Raw genomic sequence first — 26,947 nt, 5'->3', positions numbered from 1 at the left:
CTATGTTCATTTGCTACTTTTATAAAACGTTATCTTTAGTTCTTTGGAGTATTTATAAAAAAAATATAAATGAGAACACGCGCATGTAGAAGTACTACATAAAAAATAGAAAACTACTAGTGGTGCCCGCGGTTTCGCCCGCATTTTAAATTGTGAATCTAAACCATTCTCAAGTCCCCTTGAACAACACACACAACACACAACAAATTTCATCAAAATTAGTCCAGTCGTTTAGGAGGAGTTTAGTGACATACACACGCACATAAGAAATATATACATAAAGATTTGTATCGTACCGTATCATATCATCTCGTATCGTTCTCACCTTGCCTCATTAGGCAGGATAACATGATGCGGTCATACGGATTACAGACCTATGCATGTATGTGTACCTATCAACTGCACTGCACAATCTCACTCGCCCACAATAATTGGTTTCACTATTGTTTAAAATAACTAGCCGTGTCTAGACGCAATAGCCTAGAATTTGAACAATAGTGAACTTTTTCAACGTTCAATTTAACATGAAAAACAAAGGAATAGTTTCTAACAGTTGTTTTAAGGCAAAGATAGACAAACCTTTTTTTATAATATAGGAGTAGCAGACGAGCATGCAGTCCACCTGATGGTAAGTGGCTCCTGCCACCCATGGACATCTGTAATCAATCCCAGATAGGATAGATATTCCTACCTGAGGTCGGCCACAGATGCGCCGCTACCCCTGAGGACTAAGCTGGAACGCCTCGGAAAAGTATTTCTCCCTTACCACACCCTTCAAAACGGAACACAGCAGCGCGTAACACTGCTGTTATTAGGCAGAAATAGGTGCGGCGGTGGTGCCACCGGAGTCGAACCGCAAAGGGTTCTACCACCTTCAGAAATACCTTCAGAATAACCTTATACTTATATCTATTTATTATATATTGATAACAATATTTTTATTTATTTATTATTTCCTTTCTTTGTTGTTCCGCATCTCTTTATGCATCAATCGGTTTCCTCTTTAATTGGATGCCTACAAAATAAAACGTCTCACGTAATAACTATTGAATGAATCTTTAGTTTTAATGCACTGCAATCCTAATTCTAATTTGTTAAAAGAAAACTGTATTAAATTGTAATCATAACCTTGGCTCAAATCGATTATTGTTTCTAATATATGGGTACCGACGAATAACTTTGTCATTTCATGCATATTACTGATAATGCACCTAGATAACTGTGTATCCTGTATCCATCGTAATTAGTCCATACTTCAGCGGTCACCTGTACCATTATCGTGAGTTTTTACGTTTTTACAAAAATGACTGTTTTTGTATTTGTTTACCATTTTACGTATTTGCCCATACATTTCCAATCAGCGCCCCTAGCGGACTGTATCGGAACTGATTGGAAATGTATGGCAAATACGTAAACAAATACAAAACAGTATTTTTTGTAAAAACGTAAAAACTCATACTAAGGGTACTGATGTGGTACCTACGAGTACGAGATATAACATTATACTACTCGTATACACAAGCTATTTTTGTCCATACAAACATTACCCATATTATTATAGATAGTTGGTAATTATATTATGTTTGCTGTGCTGTGCAATTGCATGACAAGCTTATCTTTATACAAATCGGAATGTAAACAGTCGGATAGTTCAGTTGACTTGATTGTTGTTAAAAAGTGTAGGTATAATAAAAATGTTGGTGGTGAATATAAATATTATAATTAACACGTTTCCGAAAAATTATGAATTGTTATCAAAATAAATTAAGATTTGTGTGTATTGTTTTTTTGCATCTTTGTCGACTTTTTTTCTGTTATTCGGTATGACGTGCGTTATTGCACGTAAAATCGTTGAATTCCTTTAATTTTCAATGCCAGACATATTTAAACATAAACACACACACACAGTAAGCAATATATACACGTTTTTCCAGTGTAAATTAGTGGCGACTCGGAATTGTGATCGATTGTTTTTAAACCGCCTAGAGGCATCTGACACGATTCTTGTTTGATTCTGCTAAAATTTGCGACTTGCCGAATCACAAAACATTTAGCAGTAACTCTATAGATAGAGAACTTGAACTTAAAAGAAGTGTTATCGTTTAAACCGAAAATTCTACATTTACATGTTATAAAAGGGAATAAGAAAATACTGAAAATAACTTTATACATTTTGCAACTAGGTAGTAAGTGCCTTTAGTAACTAGGTTCTTTACATCCATTCATATGCTGACAATTGACATGGATCAATTGATGACACTTTGCAACATCATAATGTTATGAAAAGATAACATTGGAGTGCAATTAACACATTATAAGGAAAACATTTATTAACACCTACATTTATCCTTTTAAAACAAGTGTTTTACTTACATTCAAACATATGGGTGAAATCCCAATCATTTGTGGACTAAAATAATTAATCCCAGATGTTAACAACATCTCAAGAATTGGAATGTTTGAAACATGAATATTTTCTGACGTGTGCTATGTCTTGCCAAGTTATTTCTATACTTTGCTATGTATAGCAATTTTAGGTATTCAATGATTTAACTACATAGTACACATGATTTTATTTACCATTGATTACGATTTTTTGCCAAAATCAAACAAAATATCTTTGTATTGAAACCAAAATATCTTTAAATATGTTTGGTACACTTCCTAAAATGTTTAAACATAGTGTGAGAGTTCCGTCAACATCCATTCCACGATACCACATTTTCAAGATAATATAAAAGCACCAAACAAATATAAACTATTTTTTAAATATGGTATTAATCCTTGTAAGTTTTTTTATTTTGCAAGTAAATATTTTTTATATATATTTGAATAAAAGTTAGACACATCATTTTTATTAATTTGATTCTAAGCAATCCGAATACGATCAACCTTCTACATGTAACTTTCCAATGCGTTCATAAATTTGTTCAGCGCGGGACCGCGCATTTTGATAAAGTTAAATTTCTTACAAAAAGTTGGTAAATTAACCTTTTGGCAGTGCCTTTCTTATCTTGATTATATCTGCTATCAGAAACCCCTCCAGCCCTTCACCCTTCAAGTTACAAAATCGGGGAGGTAAATATCACGAGGACATCGACTGTCCCCAAAATGACATTAACTTCAAGTTGTAGACGCTAAATACAAAAATCATCAGTAACTCTACTCATGTTTATTTATTCGTTTATTACAAGACCTTTAAAAAGATTCAAAAGGGCAAACTTGAGTGGATACAAAAAAACAACAAAAATATCAAAATATTCTTGAACTTACAATAATGACAGTAAATACTGAAAATAGAATCGTAGGAAATAATGTTCCCTTCAGTTCAGTAACATTACTAATCTCTGGGGAAACACATTTTTATGACATCAGGATTGAAATTGCGATCACAAATACTTTGTCTGATGGATATTTTTATATTGATAATACACATTTAATGGCCCGTAAAATTGATATCCGTATCGTAAATTGTTTACTTTATTTCTAAACTTTCCTTATTAAAACGCCTTTTTCCGGACATTAGGTAGTTTATCAATAGAATCAAATAGATATGGTGAAACCCAATAAAATGTTTTTATAGTCAAATTATAAAAGGAAAAAACTAAAGTTGAACGTTCTGATGTAAATTAGATAAATAAATATTGCTAGCATACACGGTATCTATACCTCCTTAACCGGTAGCCGCGATACCGGTCTGCGACCCCGACTCGTCACCATCGTCCTTTCTAAGCCCTTTGTACGTTGTAATGACAAAGAGGTTATACGCCACTACCGGTTAAAACCAGGTGTTCTTCAGGATACATTGTGTTGGAATTATGAATACGTTTTTGAAATGTTCTTGTAGAAATAAGAACATATAGCCTGATAGCCATACCGTGACAATCACTCAATAAGGTCTCTCACGAACATGGAAGCACACATTTATGTAACGAGAAGAAATCACAAAAATGTTCGACCACTCTACTCTTCCACTGGACTCTGTGCTGATTAAAGGAATACACAAAGTGATCTCGCTGTATAGTATAAACGAGTCACTAAATTATTTATTGACGGTTATATCAAGACTATGTTAATTTAGGGAATTGAGGGATTCATGTAATAATATTATAATTATATTTTAGACAGCAATTTTAGACACGACTGCAGTTTTTCAGCGTGCGCACAATGTGCTTGCTTACTTCAGCCACAGTGTATCAGTCCCACTAGCTTCATAGTAACAAAAGAAACGTATTTTTAAACTTGTCCTTGTGGAAACCGAAATCGATTAGCGATCGATTAGGTCATAGACATAAAAACCGACAACAAAATATTGGGTAAAGTCCGCTAATAAATTCTGCTTTATTCTGACACTTCTTTATGTATTGAATTTAATTAGTTGCTATTTTCTATGCCCATACGCTATTTACGATGACAAAGAGGTAAAAACCGTTTATTTGATGATAACTTTATATAAAGTAAAGAGGTTACGGTGTAACATAATCCTAGCGCGGGATTGCATCTGAAATACATATTTAGTATAATATAATAAAAATAATTCTTGACAGATAAGTATTTTACTAGCAATGATTAGTAATATACTAAGAGGATAACTGATGCAATAATATACAAAGATTAAACGTAACATCAAAGTGTATTTAATCAATGAAGGATAATACTTATTAACTGGAGAGGAAAAACCTGATCTTTAAAGTTTTTGCCAAGTGCCATATTATAATTAACTACCTAACAGGTTTTAAGTTACATAATAGTCGTTATTTAAATTAGCACTTTAAATTATGTTTATTTTTGTTATCATGACAACGATCTAGAATTTTCTTATTAGTTCTTATTCAAAATATTAGCTAAATTGTTTTAAATTCCTTCTCAATTGAAACAAAACGAATAACAACAAACAAATAACATATAGGTAGCATAAGTGATATATTTCAATTTCTGAATATCTGACTGGTGAAATAGGAACTTTTCCCACTACAAGGCAAAGTTGGGAAGTTTACTCATTGTTATTCGATATACCGGAGGCTCACTCATTTCTATACTTGTACTCGTTACCTACCATTGCCATGTACAAAATTTACCTTATAAATTAAATGTTATGTTATGTTTGTCATAATAATGCAATGACGAACGCTGATAATCTTCAATCAACAAATGCAACCTATATTCATGAGCTTATACACTTTTTTTAATATATTTTAACTTTGATTCTTCAGTTCTTCGTTTCTGATAAAATCTTGTTTCCTTGGACGATAAGTCCTTAAGTTTCAGAGTTCGCATCTGTATGGCAGATGTTTTTAAAACACTTACATAATTATGGTGAAAATGAGATTTCCCTTCAAATTACAGACACAGGCTCGTTATTTATTTATGTATAGATTTAGATTTCTAAAACGTTGAATACCCAGCGTGGGAAGCCGAAATTCATTCCACTGACCTCTTTAGATCAATCATTAGGCTAACAATGGCTTCGCAACACAAACTTTCTTAATATAATAGTTTCAGATAACTGTTTTAGTAGTTTTCCTGCGTATGATCAAAGTGAATTTACGACGAATTTATAGCACAACATTACAATAAAAATATTCGTGGAAGATTAGAAAAAAATACATATTATGATGACGGTATCATCAACATTACTTAATAATAAATTTAAACAACAAATAACAATAACAACGAACAACAACTTTAGTGACTTAGAAACTGTTTTAGCAGTTTTCCTGCGTACGATCAAAGTGAATTTACGACGAATTTATAGCACAACATTACAATAACAATTTTTGCTGAAGATTAGAAAAAATACATATTATGATGACGGTATCATCAAGATTACTTAATAATAAATTTAAACAACAAATGTCAATAACAACGAACAACAACTTTGACGTGCAAGGTATACAATACTTAGAAATGTCCTTTCATGATTAATAACAATTATGATAACAGTCATTCACCCGTTTTTATTTCTTGCTCAAGTGTTCTCGATGGAGTGATTTATTTATAAACTTAATTATATTGAGCCAGATAAAGATTAATGTTAAGTATTGTCCACGGCCACGCCACGACAGCGGCAATATATCATAATATTATTAACAAATATAATAATAACAATATGAGGACGGATTATATGAGTAAGTAACATACGAGTACCGTACTGATGGTGCGGTTTCATTTCCATTTACCATACGTATTAAAAATGAAGCGGTAGGTACACGTAAGGGTCTTCCGAATAAAAGAGTTTTCCGAGTAAAATTTTTGACCACAGGAAACATTTCTGTGTTCTTTTTCTTTCTCCCCTATCATAATTTCGTTTTCACATAAGTAAAAATACAAAATAAATTCCCATTGGTATTAGTTACCTTTGAAAAAAATATAGGTATATAGAGTGTTTTTAGAAATATTCGATATTGTATTATACCTTTGTATGATTTTTTCCAAGTCTACATTTCTTATCTTTTACTATCGGTTTTTCCTTTAATTCTGATATGTGTTTATATAAAACAAGGCTCATAATCAATCAAAAAAATCAAAAGGTGACATCCCCTGTATCACCTTGGAAGTTTACTTAAAAAGAACAACAATACGACACAAATAGTCACGTGTGGAACTTAACAGGTTTCTCGATGTACAAGTTAATACAAAAAAAATAACTCCAGAAAACAAAGTTCCATCATGTTCTTTAGAAATTAGAATTTAAATCAGCATACATTACTGCAATGTTTCAAACATTTTAATGTACAAAGTAATTTAACACGGTTATCCTGGATTTAATCCAGTTACCGAATATCGCGTTAGGGGAGCCGCAGTGGGCGACAGCGAAGCCCTACGTCTGGCGTGGGCGACTGCTTACAAGTCACCTGCCAACTTGCGCGCTCATATCAAACATGATAATCACGAGTATTTTAACTAGCTATTGTGTAATTGTGACACTCATAATGATTACAAGTACAAGATAACATGGCCAAGTACGCCATATTGGCACTTGCCGACAAACTGCTGCTTAAGATTTCTGGGTAGTTAATAATCTAATTTTAATTACATTTTTATTTGGCTGCTTTTTTCTGTCCCACTGCGTCTCTGGGGCGGCCCAAAAAGTATTCTATCATCCAAGTCCAATACATTCTTAAAATTACATCTACAACACCTTTTAAAGAACAAATAGTGTTTAACACACCTCCGACACACCCACTTCGGCCTCTTATTACAATGTTTGCGTTTAGCTATTTAAAAACACTACCACCTTAATATAACCTTGACTTTTAAGGAATGGGTTAATAATAAAATACATCACATCCATTTTTGATATTTGTAACGTTTTAATATTTGTCCAAATACCTCGTGATGTTATTTTTGTATAAATATCATATTACGGGTGAATAATTTCCATTCCATTTATATTTATAGACCGGCTGATCTTATTAGCGTGTTATTGCTAATCGTGGACAAGTGGCATCGTAATCGTATGTGTACGATAAATCAAGATTGGAAACATGACTTGTAACATTTATTATATGTATCGGCCGAAATCTTTCCAGTGTCAAGATCTTGGCAAATATTTTCCGCATATTATTATTATCGGTGATTGGACTATTCTAGAGCGGATCTCGCGACCGATAAGATTATAGATTACATCTTTTGCAGTATTTATCATACAATAGCCATTCGCATCTGTACAAACATGTGTGTTAGTTTTTATATTTGCATATTTATTCAGTTTTCATTAATGATATAGTCCACGTATTTGCGTGAATTAAAGAGGTTTAATTATTGTGCTTTTAGCCTGGATCTGAATATACAGTATTCAAAATGGTTTGGTATCCGATCACTTTTGATAGTACTTTAACATCATACTATTCGCGCTATAGATATGGTAAGAATTAAATATTAATGTAACTAAATATTAACAAAATATACACAAGTATTACCTTAGTATGTAAATGTTTCTCTTCAAAGGTAAAGTTTACTGGAAAATATGTTTCCATGTCTATTTTCAGCACAAAACGATAGTGCTATCAATGCTATCACTATTGTGTTTTTCTCGGAAAGTTTGCCCCACATCTCTTATCCTCAAAATTTTATTAAGGAATCTCTCCTTGCTATTAAAATATTAGAAATAAATTAGATTACTGAATTAGTGTAATTACTTAAAATGGAATCCCTGATTCTGTGGAGGTTGCAAAGCTATCCACAGTTATGCCATTCAAATCAATACATATGCAATCTTCAAATATAGATAACAATAATATAACATAGTTGAGGACCTCAAGGTGCCTCACAAACAATTCTACAATCAATACAAGCGTTATTAGAAACTATCATGGAACAGAAAAAAAACAAGGAAACTGTTATAATTATTAATATTTTAATATCTCAAATTAAACTAGCCAAATTAAATTCATCTTTAATTATTTATATATTTGCATAATCCTAGCGAAAAATACTTAGATATATTTATGGACGCAAAAGGATTAAAATTGAGAACCATCTTATTTAAATAACGTGAACATTTAAATTTGTGACAACGCACGAGTGTTCATTACTAGTGTTTAGGATGAAAATAATTTATGAGAGAACGTAGTGATTACGGACGTCTGTTGTGCGTGATTAAGATAGTCGAGTACACGAACTTGACCCACATCTCCTGAGTATCCATTGTTAACGAGACCTCGATCGCCGTCCGTCTTGACACCGTGGAGTGAGTTTCCTCCAGTGTCCTTCCGAAACACAATGAGATATCCTTATTCATGATCGTGTTCGTGTCTACAAGTGTCCTCGGCGGCTTTTTGTTTACAACGTTGCAAATTATTAAGTAATCATTTTTATAATTGAGCCGTATGCTGGCTGCCTCACCGTAAAAATATAAAATTCTAGACAAATTAGTGAATTGTCTCTTTAACAATAAAACAACAAATGTTAAACCCATATACATCTGTAAACATAAAAAAAAAAGTATTAACATTAATCTGTCTGTTTGTCTTCTAGGGTCAAAACTTTAAAACTGTTAAAGAATTTTCGCTCAAAGTAAGGTAGTAAACATGACAAAACTAAACACATAGCTACTTTATACGCTATCTAGGAAGCTCGTAAAACAATAATTGCAAACGGCGACTACGAAAACACTTTCCCAACTTTCATTTAAAACTGGACGGCATCACGAACATCGGGTCCCGTTATCAACATGCCATTGCCCCAGTGAGATACATGATGGACGCTTTCCATGTCAATGATGAGTGGATGCGATCTCGACCGCTAAACTGCACGTTGTATTGCTCAGTCATTGAATAAACAAGCTACTTGAAATGGCGGAGAAGCTTTCCATACGACTAATGTTGACTTAATATTGTTTAGGTTTACTTGAATACGCTCTAAACTTATCGAAACACATATTACTCATACACTGTATTAGTTTCATTGAATTTAATTTATCGCAAATTAATTACAAAAGTACATACTCTTAATCTTGTAGAACTTATTACAAAGTATGAGTCTTACTTATTACAATGACATCTTAGAAGAGATGTACTGATAAACGATATAATAAATTAGCCATTATCTGTTTTACTGCAAGTCTTTATCATTTCTCGTTAATTGATTAAAACCTTTGTGAATAACTCGAGCACATGATATACTTTACGAGGAAAATCTAGAACCATTTCGTCTGTCGGTTATCATATCTACTTTAATTTTGTTATATCCTTTAATGTTTCGTGATAAAAAGCTCCCGGGTCATTATGGAGTTTTTTTTATAAGATAGGAATAGCAGACGAGCGTGCAGTCCACCTGATGGTAAGTGGCTACTGCCGCCCATGGACATCTGTAATCATCCCCAGAGAGGATTAGATATTCCTACATGAGGTCGGCCACAGATGCGCCGCTACTCCTGAGGACTAAGCTGGAACGCCTCGGAAAAGTATGTCTTCCTTACCACACCCTTCAAACCAGAACACGGCAGCGTTTAACACTGTTGTTATCAGGCAGAAATAGGTGTGGCGGTGGTGCCGCCGGAGTCGAACCACAAAGTGTTCTTTCTTCAATTATTAATGTTGGTGTTTGAATTGTTCCAGGCATGTCGCTAGACGAGGGCAGACAATCCCAACGCCCGTACCGATATGGCATGGTGTTGCTGTGCGCCGGCGCACTGATCAACTGGCTGGGCCTCGCCGAGGACTACGCGGAGCCGGTGCGGTACGTGGGCGTGGCGTGCATCGTGGCTGGTGCGCTGCTCATCTGCGCCGCCATGTGCTGCTGGCTGCAGTCTCCCGCACGACAACCGCAGACTGACCGCGCGTCGCCTGACACACATCAGGTTGGTATTTTGTAGAAGTAAGAAGTATGGAAGGCATGTTAAGTTGCCGATCCCTGTTGCTATTGGAAAGTTGTTAGACTTCGTCACAAGCCTTTTGTAAACTGGATGACCACTAACTGGTATTCAGTTTGGTAATCTGGTTTATACGGGGATACTCTATTATATTCAGTTCGTGAATCAAGTTTAATTTCAATAATTCAAGCGAGCAAGCAGTTAATAATCTCATCCTAAAGAAACTCATTTGTATCTGTTGTTGTTGTAACGTCACTAGTGTAGATATCTGTAATTACTTCAGTTATTTATTTCTTTATAATATAATTCAATAATCCATTAAAATTCCATCTGTCTGGTTAATGCCAATTACCGTGTGCTTTTGTGATAACGAGATAGTCTTTATGGCCACATATTAAAATTATCAGCTTAGTACGTAACAGCTATCATTGTTTTACTCAGAGAAATGTGTCAAGAAACAAAAACAACTAAAGCTACAAGCAAATTTGTGTACGCTTATCAATCCAGATAAAACTCCTCAGCGCGTGACTTTCTGTAATGAATTGTTTTTCTATAACAGTCCCTACATTTTACCGTTATTATGGTAAGGCTATGTGTCATTCCATAACCTTGATATCGACAGACATAATATACTGGCAGCCCATTTAGTGTTTGGCACGTACTTTCCTGATGTCATCTGCACGCAGATTTGAGACAACTTATTTTTGATTCGATAACTTATCCTTGTCGCTTTCTCGTTTCAGATTGACGACCCCATCCACGTGATATCGATACCGGATGAGGAGACAATGCAGCAAAAGCCACCCGACTACGACACGGTGGCGGGCGCGCCGCCCACGTACGACGACGCCATCAAGCTGAACCCCGCGCGGCTGCTGGCCAACACCAGCAGCGCGCGCCACGACCTGCCCGAGAGCGCCATCCCCGGCCAGCTGGAGGACGCCCGCACCACCCTCGCTCCCGTACACCTCCCCCACTCACACACGCAGGTGCCCAAAACACCGCCGCCGCCCTACAGGCCCATCCACGCCATCAGATGAAAACTTGGCCACATCCAGATGTGTCACCCTAATCGACTGTTTCGTGTGTTGTGACTTGTGGGGTAATCGAGGAGCTGGATACTTGTGCACTCGTCGTCCAATATTTGCGGTATTATTTTTATTGTACGTTCACACATGTCATGTCCTCGCAGGGAACGACTATTATTAATATTTAGTAAGACGTCGAACTTAGAAATGAATACTTTGTGATATTATAAAAGAAAAAAATAATACGTGTAGTTAATAACTTACCTGCTGTATATATTTAATGATAGGTTATATTTGTATAATACATTCTTTAGAGGTGTAATAAGAAATATGTATATTCATAAGTAAATAATATCTTCCAGTTGTTTTGAACTGCAGTTTTCAATCGTCTTACTGAAACTGACGAATGGAAAATCTGTTGTATTCAGTATAAGTATGTTGTATTGTTGTTTATTAAGTTGTTTAAAAGGAATTGTATGTCGGTAGGAGCAGCACTGTGCCATTCGCTCATTCACTCATCTTTGTATAATTTGTTACTTAATCTATTAAGATATTTTAAAGGGTTGAACCGTAGCATTTAAATGGGAAAGTATAAAGTAAAAACTTTGGTAAGGGACGGAAAGAATTAAATAAGAACACCATTTGCTCGGCACAACTGGAAATTAATATTTTCGTTTTAACTATCCATCAAGCAACTTAAACCTGATGTTAATATTAAAGAACGGGAACAGAACCGCCATAACGGCAGTCGCGAGAAAGTTAATCTTGCGCGACTACAATTTATTGGATAGGTACGTCGTTTTTGTTGACTATATTGAAACCTATTTTGTATAATGAGTAGATGATATTTCTTGTACATAATTATAATGTTCACTACATATCTATTCTAGTCTTGAAGTTATGTATAATACATTAACAACTACGTTAGTCACCATCACGCGATCGTTTATATTTGTACAGATTTTTATTGCACAACATGAATATCTTTGTCAACTATAACAAGCACGTTATGTAATCATGCTGAATGCAATCACAAGTATATTAATATTATTTTAAAAATCGAAATTGTAACCAAATTAACACTCTTCCGTTTAACGAGATGATGATTTACTAGCCCATTAAAAATTCGTTATCAGAATATTGTTAAATTGTCTGTTTAGTGAGCATAAGGTATCAACGTCTCTAAGTTTAATGCATTTAGTACTTTCCACTCCTTTAACAATTGGCAAATTTAAAGCTGAGTAAAATTCTCCAAATGTAAAATATATCAAATTTCTTTTCATAAACCTTTTCTAGGTGTAATTTACGTTTACGTGGATTTTGACGTGATATTACTGTACTTAATAAACCTACCAAAGCAACAAAAGACAAGCGCATATCGTGTTTCCATATCTATAATGGACATTTTGATCCTCTTAACGTGTTAGACATTGTTACTTACCATCCTACCTTATCATATTTATATGATGAATTTGAATGTGTTCAGTGTTTTATACCACCATAGTATTCATTAGTGTTGTAACAATTTTTACTATTATTGCCAACGGCTTCCATTATTCTAATGTCTTAGTGAGCAAATGCCCACACTTTTTTTCTTATCTGTCCTCTGCTCTTTCATGAAACTTTTTTATTTTTGTTCTTTCACCTTCCTTGCCAAATTATTTGTGACTTTTTTTTATCTCACCTAACATTTAAGAATTTCATACCTTTTGCTATTTTATTTATTTTATGAAGCTTAAATCAAATTTAATATGGGACCAAACCTTATATTAATAATTGTAAAAACGAACTTAAATTTGAATAAGTTTTGTAATACCTACAGATAACGCGTGCCTACACAATTTAGTAGGACTTTACAATGCTGAAGTTGTGCATTTATTATTTGTACATTATACAACGGATATTGAGTGTACATACAAAATAAATGTTGTTGCGAAATTAGAATATCGTATTTTATTTACCCTAAATTTGATGTATCAATACATGCACTCAGGAACATACCTTAGTTTTCTCCGCTCTATTTGAGCTAAGGTAAAAAAACTAAGGTATGTTCTTGTTAAAAAAATGTAATACCTGCTTACCCAAAACCCTTAAAGAGAGTAGCTGTAACATGTCACTACGGTATCACCATCGTGTTCTAGTCACCTTTACAAAACTTCCATCTTAGTCTTCTGAAATCGGGAACAAATCGGTCAAGTACGGCAGTGGCAATACCATTAGTCAAGAGTATCATCTACTGAGTCCGGTGGGCTATTCACACATAAAAATATTGAGCTGGAAAATAACAACATAATTTATTCTAATATTTCTAATAATTCTCTAGAGTCTGATTTAAAGTTGTTGTGTGATATGCCTGTTCCATCCAGTGCTGCAGTAACAGATAAATCAATTTAATTTGCTTCAAAACCTGGAGACCCGAATCTCCGATCCGAATCCGAATCATATAAAAAAATCTAGTCACCCTCTGTGCCATTGGCAGATTTAGCAATCGGCTGAGTAAGCTTAAAGCACTAGCAAAATATTTTACGTTTAGGGATGACTTGATATAGGTTACTATACTCTTTGGGCTTTACCCATTCAAGGGTAAATTGGTACTGAAAAAATAAAAGATCTCCCTAGAAGCAGTAATACATAAAAGTAATCTCCGAAGTAAGACGAACGTCAGCGAAAAATTTTGTCTACTCCTAAAAGTTCCTTAAGTCCAAGTAGGTAGATCCGCACTATACTTCTAAGTCAATCACTATCCTGGGAATGAAATTTCCCAACCAAAGCTGCAAGCTCTCTTTTTTAAAGTTATAGTTTAGTAATGTTCACATTATGGTATGTACTATTTTAAGTTCATTATATTATTGGCTGCGTTAATATGTTACATTTGTTTTATTAAATGATTAAAACTAAACCCATATTGCTTATGGTCGTATTCCACTTGTTGAAGTAGATGACGCAAATCAAAAAACATAAGTCTTCAAGTAAAAGTCCCTATTTGCAATGTAATCTTTGCTTAAACTGCATTAAGCTTTGTTTATGTTTTGATTTTATTGAATTTTTCAAATAATAATGCATAACATAATTATGTTATACCATATATACGAATACCATAGCTACAAAACGACTAACAGCCATGTTTAATAGTCTGTAATCAGTTAATCTGTCAGTGTCATATACATTATATTAAACATCAGTTGAGATTAATTGATTTTGTTATTTTGTTTTCACTGTTTTTGTGTTTTCAGCGTGTTTCAATCATATTTCAATGGTCAAATAAGGAACGCCATGCACATAACATTATCAAAATGATGTCTTAATTTCTTTATCGAATCAGATAGATTCATAGCTTTATTAGGGCATGAAGCGATCATGAGTTAAATTATAATCACAGGCAATCATATGAAAACGATGCCGGTGGAATTGAACAGTTTAACAGAGGGATGGCTCGAGTTGGAAAGCGACCCTGGGCTGTTCACTCTGCTGCTGGAAGATTTCGGTGTCAAAGGCGTGCAAGTGGAAGAGATATACGACTTGCACAAGCCTTTAGAGAGTCCTGTTTACGGCTTTATATTTTTATTTCGCTGGATCGAAGAACGCCGCTCCCGTCGCAAGTTCGTTGAGCAAATAGAGAGCTTCGTGCGAGATGAGGAAACCATCAACAATATATTCTTCGCGCAACAAATGGTGCCGAACAGTTGCGCTACTCATGCGCTTCTCTCCATACTGTTGAACTGCCCCAACCTTCACCTGGGTGAAACATTGAGTAGATTAAAGGTGGGTATATTATTGAGCTATAATTATATTAGAGTATAAAAAAATATCAAGGTTTAACTAATGATGATTGTTCCTTGTAAAATTGCACAGGTAAATCATAAAAAAGCTGGTAGTAAGATTACCTATTAACTTATTAGGATTAGGCTTATTGTTTTCCCTTTTAAAAAGAACAATGTTGACTAGTGTGCTATTGTCAGCTGATAACAACAATGGCAATATTTTGGTAGCTAATAAGGATACTGTCCACAGCATCACACCATTGGGATGAACCCAGAGAACAAAGGCTGGGCAATAGGCAATACACCAGAGCTAGCATGTGCACACAACTCTCACGCCATTCCCCAAGCTAGAAAGAAGACTGATAAGTGTGCTGGTGTGTCCACGGGAAGGTTTACAGGTACATTATAACTCTTACATCATTCTTATTGGTAACAAATGAGTATGTTAGCTAAGACACTTGTCTTATTAACACACATTTTATACCTTCATTATATTACTTTGTGAAAGTAGTACATAGAATAAATTAATTAATGGTGGTAGAACCCTTCTGGACATTTGGGAGTCACCATGTAATATAAAAAGTCCTTTCATCAACACTTGAATGGCTATAAATACTGTATTCATTTTAGGTGAAGCTTATCACTTTGTTAGTTTTGTGCCAATCAATGGGCACCTGTTTGAATTGGATGGTCTGAAACCCTACCCAATGGACCATGGGCCATGGGCTGTCGATGAGGACTGGACTGACACGTTCAGGAGGGTGATGGCTGCCAGACTCGGCAGAGATGCTGGTGAACAAGTTCACGATATTCGGTAACTAAATTTAATTACTATTTAATCGTTTCAAATAGGTCATATTGTTTTATTAACTTGTTCTACAATAAAACATTATACAAATCTCATTTTAAAAATAAATAACAAGTGATCAATTTTCAGATTCAATTTGATGGCTGTAGTTCCGGACAGAAGAATAGCATTAATGCAAAAACTTGGCTCACTTGAAATCAACCAGAAAAGAATAAAGGAAGCCATCTCGAAAATCGGAAAACATTTACGCCATTTATTGAATAAAGCCAGAAATGCACATCGTAAGTAAATAAAATCCTCATATTTCATTTATTTTAATTAAAGGAACTTTGTGAACTTAATATATAACTCTTTCAAATCTTTAAGATGACAACATATCTCAAGATGGCAGTGAAAACTCTATGAATGATAGTTCAGTACTTATAACCGAAGAAGCTATCTTCAATGCTCTGGAAGCATCGGAAGTGCAAACATACAATATAGACTTCACTCAAGGCATCACTATTGAAATTGGTTCCTCCGACAGACCACATCAGGATAGCAGTATTGGTTTAGGTAAGTCTCTCTAACAAATCTTTGCTTAAATTCACATATATAGAATTAATATACTTCGGATCTTAAAACTGAACAATACTTAATCAAAATGTTTAGATTATTTAATAATTGATTGTGTTTTAGCTGATCCAGTGGACCAAAGCATAATTCCAAAGTTTATCACAATTAGCAATGAACATCAAATTCTCTCTGAGGTAAGGGTTCATTTTGTATAAAAATAAATCCAAAATCCAAATATATACAAAATAAAAAAATCAAACCAAATTACAAAACATACTTATGTTATAAACTTTTTAGATATTTCCTACATCAACAACTGCTCTAGTCAAAAGTAATCATTCCCCGGTACTGTTGTGCATTGAGAACCTGCCTGAACAACCACTGAGAATGAGGAAAATGCTGTTCACTCATTCTGAATTGAACATATTTATGAGCTGCATCGCTAATGAAGTACAGTTATGCCAACAAGCACTCAATGATGAAAATGATAAAAGAGACATGTATAAGGTATGGAAGTTTTATTAAGTAAGACCACTATTCATACACTTATCACTATTCATTTACTTAATCGTCTTAATACAAAATAGCATAGTGCATCTTGATTTCTAACATTGAGAAATAAATAAACAGTACGTAAGTGAAGTATGTATAAGGTTATATGAACAAAAATATTAATTACCTCTTTAATTCATAAATATATTGTGTCAAGGCAATGCATTAACTTAATTATAGCATTAACAATTAACATTCTTCCAAGTTTGTTTAAAGTTAATTAAATTTGAAAGGTAATTCTTAACTATTTTTTTTTATAATATAGCAAAAAGGTCATACTGCAGTTACTGTGTCACATAGTGATGCTAAATTAAGTAATACTATTTAAAAACAAATTGAGATTTCTTTGGATTAATTCATTTCATGTAGGATATATTACATTACTTGCTATATTTTTTAGTGACTAGATTAAGTGATCTGTAAATAATACTATTGAATATGTCAGGTGGACGACTGCCGGCGGACGCACAACTACGACGAGTTCATCTGCACGTTCCTGTCGATGTTGGCGGAGCGTGGTGCGCTGGCCGAGCTTGTAGCGGCGCAACTGGAGCGCGGCCGCGCCCCGCGTGTGCGGCGCCGGAGGCCACGGCCCAGGCCTCGCGCGAGACCGAGGCCACGCCCGCGCACTCGCAAATAACACAACTCACAATAACCGTCAGGTTATAGTCGGCGCCAAACTGCTAGCCCGCTCTGAATATAGAAACGAGTCGCGTCAAATAGCAAGTTGTAGATATTAGCGAGACAGCGCAGGGCACCCGGCACCCGTCCACTGCTCACTCTCCCTCACGGGTACATAGCTGCGTTAGTATGCCCTTACGTTGCTACGGAATATATATTATGCTTGTATTTGCGAAACAACTTCAGAGCGGACTAGACAGTTTGGTGCGGACTATAATAGTAATATTAGCGCTAGGGTAAAGTCGTACCATTTGTGTACTGTTGAAATTGTAAACTAAATTGTCGTTATTTTACAAAATTGACAACATTAGACAACATGCCATGGAAATTAGGTATGTGTGATCCTGTAATATTAAGTAATAATTAATGTTACTTTATAGGCACTCAAAGGTCCGAATGCGAGTAAGCCCGCATAACTATTTCTGCTTTATAGCAGCAGATTAGCACTACTAAGGACACTTAAGGCAGAACAATACATTTCTATATTTAACGTTTTATATATGTAATTCGTATAATATTTAAACATAAATAGCTTTAATTTATATTCTCTTATATGTAAGTGTTTACTCATAGTGAGTAGTCTTTTGTGGAATAAATTGATATTTATACCCATGTAAAAGATGGTATTATTTTTAATAATTTCTCGTTCAAATCTTTAAATTATAATTATTATTTTTGAAATTAAAATATAGTATAAAATAAAAGAAGTTTTAAAAACGAATGTTTTATTAGTATACTACGAACAGCGCCGTATTTACATGGTCGTCATATTGTTAAAGAAATGTAACAACAACAACATTATTGTATGTTTAGGCACGTACTTTATCGAACAACTTCCTTAAATATCCGCTAAGTTTCGAATGAAACACGCTAGAAGTTCCGTACAAGTGCGAACACCGATACTCCGCCGCGCCGGCTGCGCATCGCCGAAACATAAAACATGTCAACTTACCGTTAAAATTTTAAAATGTGTGAACAATCAACGATTTAGGATATTTTTACGATGAAATAATCCACGCAACATTATCTCCTTTTATAGTTGATATCAAATTTGTTCTTTCGTTGTGGATAAAAATATTGCACGTTTTTTTATAAAGTAAGCATAAATAACACCCTAAGTGACAAAATTGAAATGAAAAATGTTGCGTAAATTACCTCACGACATAGGCACTATAAGCGTTTGTAGACAGATTATATTGGGCTATAATATACAGAATATTTGTGGGTATAGCACCATCTAAGATAAATATACAGACATAGTAATTGATTTCACGATATTGATGAATAATTTCATTAAAGTACAATATAAGGACGCACATGAATAACTTATTAATTTACATATTTCTGTATCATTTAAATATATCAATTTATTGTACACATTTATTTATATTACCTGTGTGATAATTATCAATATTTCTCGGCGTAGACACTTTAAAAACGATTATATATTAGTACTGTTAATAAGTTTATGGGAGCTCTATTGCATCGATAAGGCAAGCGACTCGATGATAAACACTATATCACAGACTAACAGAAACATTACATTTACATAAAGAACTTACATTCACTACATGTATGGCACTAAACATTCTAAACAGAAATAAAATATTAACAATGGAGGCAGTATCAAAACGATCGATATTCATCACGAGTTAACTTGCTCATCACACACACTGAATAAAAACTTGAGTTACTATTGTCACAATAATTTATTATCATAGCTTGAAATATCCAGTCCTGTTACATTTCAATCACAATATAATCAAACTGCTACGATTATGGGTTTCAACAATATACTCCCGCACTATTAAAAAAAAAACAAAATAATACTCATTAATAACAATTCATAAAATCATCATAATAATTATGAAAAGGATAAATTGGCAGTAGCACCAGTACCGTTACAGCGACGCGCACGTGGTCTCGGGTTCACAACCAAAACTTATTGCTATTATCACTACATCAAAATTGCACTAGTTCGGTTACAGGGCGAGGAGGCGAGTGAAACCATATACGGTTGCGCGATTTGAGCGAGACTTCCGAACGACAGGCACACGCATAATCTATTGCACATCGCGTGAATCGATAAAATAATTCATAATAATCGTGTTCGATCAAAACGATATCCTCAAAATTTACTAACAAAAAATCTACATCAAACCTTAGCACACTATTCACTACAGCATACATTCATAGATAATAAGGAACAATATCATCAATCAATAATAGTAAAGTAACGACGTAAGGAAGGTCCGGCTCAACTGTCGGGCGCCGCCTCGCCCGCCGCCGCCGCCGCGCCCGCCGCCGCGCCCGATACGCCCGGGATCGGCAGATCCTTCAGCTGTCTTTTCTCTATTTCCGCTTTGAACTGTTCGATGTCTTGAGGACTGGAGGAAAATAAACATATTATATAGATATCACGAAAGATATAATGTAAGGTGAAATACATGTTAATAATATCGACCTATTTTCAACATATAGACAATGTTTGATGTATAATTATAGAGGATTGACATGATAATAAATTAAAATATGGTAGAAGTGTCCAAGATTAAAATCCGATAACAGCAGTGCCACATAGGCTTCAGACTTTATTCGAGTAGGACTTAATCTTAATTGCTATCTAGGTTTAATTATTAGTAGATTATTATGAGCAGCAGTTTCCTCTTACAATTAGATGAATTGCATGTTCATTTCAATTTTATGCTTAAAATATAATATTTGATCCAGCTCCAAGGACTAAAGTTCAGTCAAAAACATTCGTCTAAATTATTTTTGCGCAAATAGCGAGCAAGGTTTCGGGTAGGTTTGCACACTTACAGTTGAATTTAAATAACAAGCAAAATACATACACAGATGAAACAGTATGCAATAGGCGGTATTATCGCTAAGTAACGATATATATAGTATTGTATAAAGGAATGTTTGAATTCACTATACCTAATCTGCACGAAGAGTATCCCATTGATAAGGTTGAGCATATCGATGACGGAGGCCATCGCGGGCGGCTGGATGTGCAGCGGCGCGAGCGGCGGCTGCGGCGCGGCGGGCGAGCGCGCGTACGCCTCCGCGAGCCGCTTCTGCAGCACCACCGCCTGCTGCGTCAGGTGGCGCAGGCACTCCGACGACTCGCGGGTCTTCTCGTGTTTCTCTCCTAGCTGGAATACGATAAATGTCTCATTAGTTAATTGGAATGATTAGCTTCTTTCTAACTAAAGAAATATTCTTCTTTAATAGATTATTATTTTTGTGTGGTATTTTCATCTGAGGGATGATAAAGTATTGTCGCGTTCCGATCCGGTAGTAGTTTAAGAAACATATTATAATTGATAAATTGTAAATGCTAGTTGGCCTATATAATACATATATTTCATTTCATTTGATTGCAATCTTAATTTGAGTAACGAGTTAATAAAATCAATTCGTTAATAAGATACTTTTTTATTTCATATGTAAATAAAATGTAGTCATTTCAAAGGTAATGCCAAGATATACGAAATGCCAAGCATGGAGTTTGTTTCAAATAAAATCATGAGATAAGAAAATTTCTAAACTTTTTTGTTTCAAATATCTGACAAGTTCATTCGTAATACAAAGTTTCTATGCAGGTTTACACCAATTAATGAAAGTGATTATATTATACAAATGTATAGTAGTGACCCATGAAAATTAACTAAAGAAATATCTATAAAGTAAGTAGAATAAAGTAGAACATAGTCCAAGCTTTCCCTTGCGCAGCAATAATCTAAAATAGTTACCACTAAATGCAGTACACACCAGCTGCTTGTATATAGAATACGTCTCCTTCTCGTGCGCGAGCGCGGCGCGGACGTCGCCGAGGCAGGAGAGCGTGCCCGCCATCACGCGCTATATACAGCGCTCTACATATATTAATTATTATTATCCTCGTTGCGATACACACCAGCTGCTTGTATATGGAGTACGTCTCCTTCTCGTGCGCGAGCGCGGCGCGGAAGTCGCCGAGGCAGGAGAGCGTGCGCGCGAGCAGGTGGCGCGCGACGGCCGCCTTCAGCGAGCGCGCGCCGTGCGTGCCCGCCGTCACGCGCAGCGCGCGCTCCGCGAACCGCAGCGACAGCTCGTACTCGCCCACCGCGTGCAGGATCAGCGCGATGTTGCTCTGCGAGGACATACATATATATAGCTTTTATAACGGGAACTTATAATTAATCTCTTCTATAATAATTAATCAAGACACTTAAATGTCGATTTGATAGTTCACTTAACAGCTTTTAATTTTGTCATAATTTAAAGAAAAAAATAACTATTCAAAACAAAAAGATATCAATAATTACATACAACAACTTGCGTTTAAAATCAATGAGAAAAAAATACAAAATATACTTTTGTTAATAATAATCTATCAGTAATTAAAACATATTATTTTACAATGCTGTCTTTAAATAATATTCTAAATAATATTTTAATGTCACAAAAATTACACTTGTTGATAAATCTAATCATATGAGCACAACAAATAACTTAATCTATTCTCTTTATCATTAGTTTCGAATCCTAGTATCCAATTAAACCTACATTTTAATAAAACATAACCAAAAGTTACCATAAACTAACATTCAATTTTATTTCATGAGAAAATTCCGACGATTCCAAATTCTATCCCCTTATCCCTCCTATAATAAATGTTCGAATTTACTAACTAAAACATACGATTAAATCCACTTACATCGAGCAAAGCCATCTCCGGATGGTTCTCCCCGCAAACGAGCAGCGCGAGGTAGCGCGCGCGGTACAGCAGCTTCAGCGCCGTGCTCACTTGCCCGTTCGCGAAGCAGTATAGCGCCAAGTGAGACTGGAGGGTAACAACAAAATGATTTATTAACATTAATCATAACAAATAAGTGCTGCACGTAGTAGATAAGAATAAAATAGAAAAAAAACTTCATGTTGTACAATGTATCTTAATGTTAAGGTTAATTCAAACATATATTCTAACAAAGTAAGCGTTTAAAAAAGAATTCTTTAGTTTCAATAAAATTATATGTAATAATCAAAATATGAATTGACTTGAATTACTAAAAATATCATATATTCATATCACATTTAAGTCATAATTTTTAAAGAAAAATAAGCAAAACAATGCTGATAAAGTTCGAACTCGGTTGAATCTATAGTAGATTGCACACCATAAAAATGTTCTATAATAAATTATATTGTTTAGACAAAGACATTGTTTATTATTTTCGGGCTCTTATTTATTTTCATGCATAATTATTCATGTATTCGATACATTTTGATATTTTTATACAGATCCTATATTTACCGCATCATACACACTAATAATATATATCATTCTTTGCTATTATTGCTCATCAAAAGCGTCGCCAAGAGCTCCTAACAATTGGCGCCGAGGTTCAGTTACGAATCTATAACAGACGGACAGGTATGCAGGCACCCTTCCAACTAATATAAACCCATCAAACATCAACCTGACCTTACTATTGTCAAGCTTTCAATCAAATCAATGATGAATTAAATTAGTTGATGAGAGTCTTACAGTCAATAAATTATCATGACTCATTCAGAGAAAGTAATTTACTTAGTTGAAATATTTCGAAAAGTTATCTAATATTTGTGAAGGGTATTCCGACCATCCCAATAATAAAAATAAACGCCTAATATTTTACATATAATCAGATCCACTTTTTTGTATTCCTTGAAGCATTTTTTATGTTTGTGTACAGTCTGTAATGACCTGAGATGTTATTTTGCCAACATATAAACGTTACGTTTATATGTTGTCATCATTGTTGTTGCCTAAAGTTATTTCTATTTATTTATTACTAAATATGAAGATTAAACATTGATTCCACTACAAAACCCAACAGATTATTTTCTGACTCCTGCAGTATGCAATTATTTTAGTTTCTATAGTATACAACTTACATATTCAGTGATAGTATACGGATGATCGATGCCATTGACGCGTTCCGACATCAAAACAGCCTTCTGCTGGTACGCCATGGCGTCCCTGTGGTCCCCTGTGACGTAGCAGAGGCGCGCCACCATCCGCAAACACTGTGCGATCTCGCCGTGCATCGCTCCATACACGTTGTTGAGCAGGTTGAGCGCCTCCGCTATCAACTCGTGCCCCTCCGACACCGCGCCCGCTTGGATCTTGTTCTGACCGGTCGTGTAGAAGTTGTAGGCGTCTGAAGCCTGGAAGGGAAGGGATATTAGGTTAAGCACACATTTGCCACCGACTGAATGTAATAAGATCGTTAATATTTTTAAGAGTTTTACCATGCTCTCTATTCCTTTTTTATTTACTTCGCAAGAAAGTCACAGTTTATATTATGTTAAGTGTACCTTTAGTAAGTAAAAGATGAAAAAAAAACATTAATCTCATATGATGTTATGTGACCCACAAAACTATGACGAAATGTTTCTTAAAGTATGACTTAAATATATCTGTTATTATTAAAAGAAGTAATTCATTTACCCTTGGATTAATGTGTTTGACAACTGGGAAGATGTTCATGATATCCGCCGCCGAGAAGGGAGCTTTGTTCTTGTTGTCGAAGTCATACTCTCGCAATAACACTTGTAGACCTACTTTCAGCGCAAATGATCTACAAAACAATATATAAATATTACAATAAATTCCAATAAAACACTATCTTTTTGAAGACAAATGTAATACATGTTTTTACCTGAGAAGAGATATTTTCTGAAGACCATGTTTTTCTATGACGGAGTCGACGTTTTCAGCATTAAGTTCATAACCCCAATAAGCCTAAAATAAAAGTGAAAGATTTTTTAAAGATAATAAACACATAAATAATAAATATTATGTAACATTTTCATGTACAATGTGTGATATATAAGTAAAAAATGCTTTGTATAAAAATTACTGATTTAAACTTCGTTAATAATTTTAAATATCGGTCGAAAAGTAGTTATAGAGTAACTCGTATGTTAGCAACTTTTCTAATAAATACTTTATAGACATTTAAAATTGTCGAAAAGTATTAAAAAAATACGTTTTCCGCGTGACACATGCGGTGGCGGATGATACGCGGATTTTCTAACACTAACTCACCTTAAGCTCCTGTTTAATCTGCGAGAACAGTGCCTTCGGGGTGAGGTTCTGCCAGTCAGTTGTCGGCGAGGCGGGCGATGTCGGTGAAGTGTGTCGCTGTGCGCGGCGGGCGCGACGGCCTCTGGTCCGCGGTGCACGTGCGGGTGCCGGAGCGTCCCCGCTCTGTGCCACGGGCGCGCTGCACGACCCCAGCAGACAATTCAGGAAGTGAGCCGCAGCGGCACCGGTGCACATCGCCTCGCATCCCTGAACCAAAAAAATGTGTGATTTAGTAAAAATAATTAAATTAAAAAATTGGTAAATTAAAAAGGGGTCGTTTTCTAATGTTTTATATGGATCAGCATTGGATTTGAAAAATTTTGCTGACCCAATGTTAATGTACATAATTAAGAATATAGAATTATACTCTACAATATTATTTTTATTCGGGTCGACTGATAACAAGAAGTGTGCCATGTTTATAGTGATAATGAAAATAGAAATGGGTTTATATTTGGGAGAAAAGATAGTAAGCTATAACTTACGGTTACATTATACATACTGTATAACGTCGAAATCGTAAAGAAACAGGCAATGGGTAATGCATATTGGCAATGAGTACGATGAAGTTTGCTTTTATAGCGACATTGCATCCCATTACCAATATTGTCTCAGCATATTGTCTCCTCATGTGCCGCGCCGTCCATCGGCCAGAACGTGTTCCCTAAACACTCGCGTATTTCCCTGTACAGTTGACGGTGCAATCATCTGCAGATACGCGGTGTAGATACACTTTAATGCCGCGCGCGTGCAGCGCCTCCGTCAGCCCCGCGCCGTCCATCGGGGACGTGTGCTCTAGACACCCTGTCACCTGGCAGCCTGCACAGTAGCGGCGCACTGACCTGCAGATACGCGGTGTAGAGGTGCTTGGCGGCGCGCAGCAGCAGCTCGGCGACGGCGACGGCGTGCAGGTAGTGCAGCGGCGCGTGCGGGCGCAGCGCGGCGGCCACGCGGCCCAGGTAGCGCACGTTGATGCCGCGCGCGTGCAGCGCCTCCGTCAGCCCCGCGCCGTCCATCGGCGCCGACGTGTGCTCCAGGCACTCGCGCACCTGACGTACACATTTCATTTTAATAATCCGTTATCACGTTTCCAACATGGATGAAAGGTGCAAAAAAATAGCTGTCAAATTCTGCCTCTAATGAAACAGTCGTTACAGGTTTTTTCGTAAAATGTTATTATGTTAACCTGTACAATTTAAAAAGATACAAATATTGACAATTAGCAACAATGATTTCGTTTTATTTATCTGTTACTACTTAAAATACTTCTCTCAATATTGTCCTTGGAAAGACTAAAATTCTAACACGTAAAGGGATCACTTTTTGTGTTAGACTTTTAACGTCACTGAAATGACGATATTATCTATACATTTCAATAAATTTATTCAACTACTATCTCTCGTCCAACTCAAACGAATCGAGTGTAACCACGTGTGCGACCAATTTAATACTATTGTCTTGAAATCACGAATCAAGCATAAAACTTACAAAAGCAGGTATCTGCGTGGTGAGCAGGAAAGCAGCGGCCTCCTTCACCAGATGGCGTTGCTTGGCCAGCTGTTCGGGCGAGGCGGCGTGCTTGATGCCCGCGGAGTACACGTCCGGGTTGAAGCGCACGTCGAACTCGGACTCCTTGAGCGAGGCCACCGCGCGCGCCGCCGCCGCCACCACTGCGCGGGAACGTTCGCCGGCTGCGTTAACGTTACGTTTTAATTGCGAACACGCTACCATTCTAAACTAGCTGATATCCTAGAGGCTTTAGAATAGTCGCGTAACTATAAAATGGCAGTACTGATAAAACGTCGCGGGACTTCGGTCCGAGACGCTATGGGCTCAAAAGTGACCAAAAATGTGTATAAATCAGCGAAAAATAATAAAAGGTCGACAAGACCATACCATCACTTAAAGTACCATCACTAACGAGCGAAAATTTCTTAAGGCCCCACGCAATGAAATGCCACGGATTTCGTACGTTGTAGTTTCATCACTATTAGAGAATGTAATGTATTACCGTACTCCCTTTCGAAAACCTATAGTCATAGTATTCAACATAGTGGAATGTCTACCTAAACTACAGTTATTTTTTATATAAAGAAGTGAGATCTCCTGTTCAATAATTTGCGCTTT

The 26,947-nt window shown here is 35.6% G+C and overlaps 4 protein-coding genes across 15 annotated transcripts in view; 3 read left to right on the top strand and 1 right to left on the bottom strand.

The window, feature by feature from the left end:
• Positions 1 to 13,287, top strand: part of LOC140757443 (uncharacterized) — a 78,133-nt gene extending 64,846 nt beyond the window's left edge. For all 6 annotated transcript variants that reach the window (XM_073093149.1, XM_073093146.1, XM_073093148.1 and 3 more), the window contains exons 2-3: positions 10,062 to 10,303; positions 11,059 to 13,287. In XM_073093149.1, coding sequence (XP_072949250.1) covers positions 10,062 to 10,303; positions 11,059 to 11,355 — 539 coding nt within the window. In that variant the 3' untranslated portion in view covers positions 11,356 to 13,287. The remainder of the gene's footprint in view (positions 1 to 10,061; positions 10,304 to 11,058) is intronic.
• Positions 1 to 26,947, top strand: part of LOC140757447 (uncharacterized) — a 114,686-nt gene that overhangs the window by 74,531 nt on the left and 13,208 nt on the right. The gene's annotated exons all lie outside the window — the stretch shown is intronic.
• Positions 14,495 to 18,319, top strand: calypso (ubiquitin carboxyl-terminal hydrolase calypso). The gene is made up of 8 exons (XM_073093160.1): positions 14,495 to 15,105; positions 15,355 to 15,502; positions 15,735 to 15,918; positions 16,042 to 16,193; positions 16,279 to 16,467; positions 16,591 to 16,661; positions 16,765 to 16,974; positions 17,465 to 18,319. Exons 1-8 carry the CDS (start codon positions 14,731 to 14,733, stop codon positions 17,657 to 17,659), a joined length of 1,524 nt encoding a protein of 507 aa, XP_072949261.1. The 5' UTR covers positions 14,495 to 14,730; the 3' UTR covers positions 17,660 to 18,319.
• The window catches only part of clu (clustered mitochondria protein homolog), a 35,896-nt gene continuing 27,357 nt past the window's right edge, over positions 18,409 to 26,947 (bottom strand). For 6 of the 7 annotated variants that reach the window (XM_073093159.1, XM_073093153.1, XM_073093155.1 and 3 more), the window contains 10 exons: positions 26,309 to 26,511; positions 25,663 to 25,869; positions 24,782 to 25,027; positions 24,393 to 24,475; positions 24,182 to 24,311; positions 23,626 to 23,898; positions 22,406 to 22,531; positions 21,623 to 21,838; positions 20,641 to 20,858; positions 18,409 to 20,087 (listed from right to left, as the gene is read on the bottom strand). In XM_073093159.1, the coding sequence (XP_072949260.1) occupies positions 19,958 to 20,087; positions 20,641 to 20,858; positions 21,623 to 21,838; positions 22,406 to 22,531; positions 23,626 to 23,898; positions 24,182 to 24,311; positions 24,393 to 24,475; positions 24,782 to 25,027; positions 25,663 to 25,869; positions 26,309 to 26,511 (1,832 nt within the window). In that variant the 3' untranslated portion in view covers positions 18,409 to 19,957. The remainder of the gene's footprint in view (positions 20,088 to 20,640; positions 20,859 to 21,622; positions 21,839 to 22,405; positions 22,532 to 23,625; positions 23,899 to 24,181; positions 24,312 to 24,392; positions 24,476 to 24,781; positions 25,028 to 25,662; positions 25,870 to 26,308; positions 26,512 to 26,947) is intronic. The other variant, XM_073093154.1, reaches the window with a different exon arrangement.

Source organism: Epargyreus clarus, unplaced genomic scaffold (assembly GCF_041222505.1).
Source record: "Epargyreus clarus isolate Ecla_fem2 unplaced genomic scaffold, WU_Ecla_fem_2.2 ptg000004l, whole genome shotgun sequence".
Lineage (NCBI taxonomy): Eukaryota > Metazoa > Arthropoda > Insecta > Lepidoptera > Hesperiidae > Epargyreus > Epargyreus clarus.
Note: the sequence above shows the minus strand (reverse complement) of the source record. Positions and strands in the feature narration are given on the sequence as shown.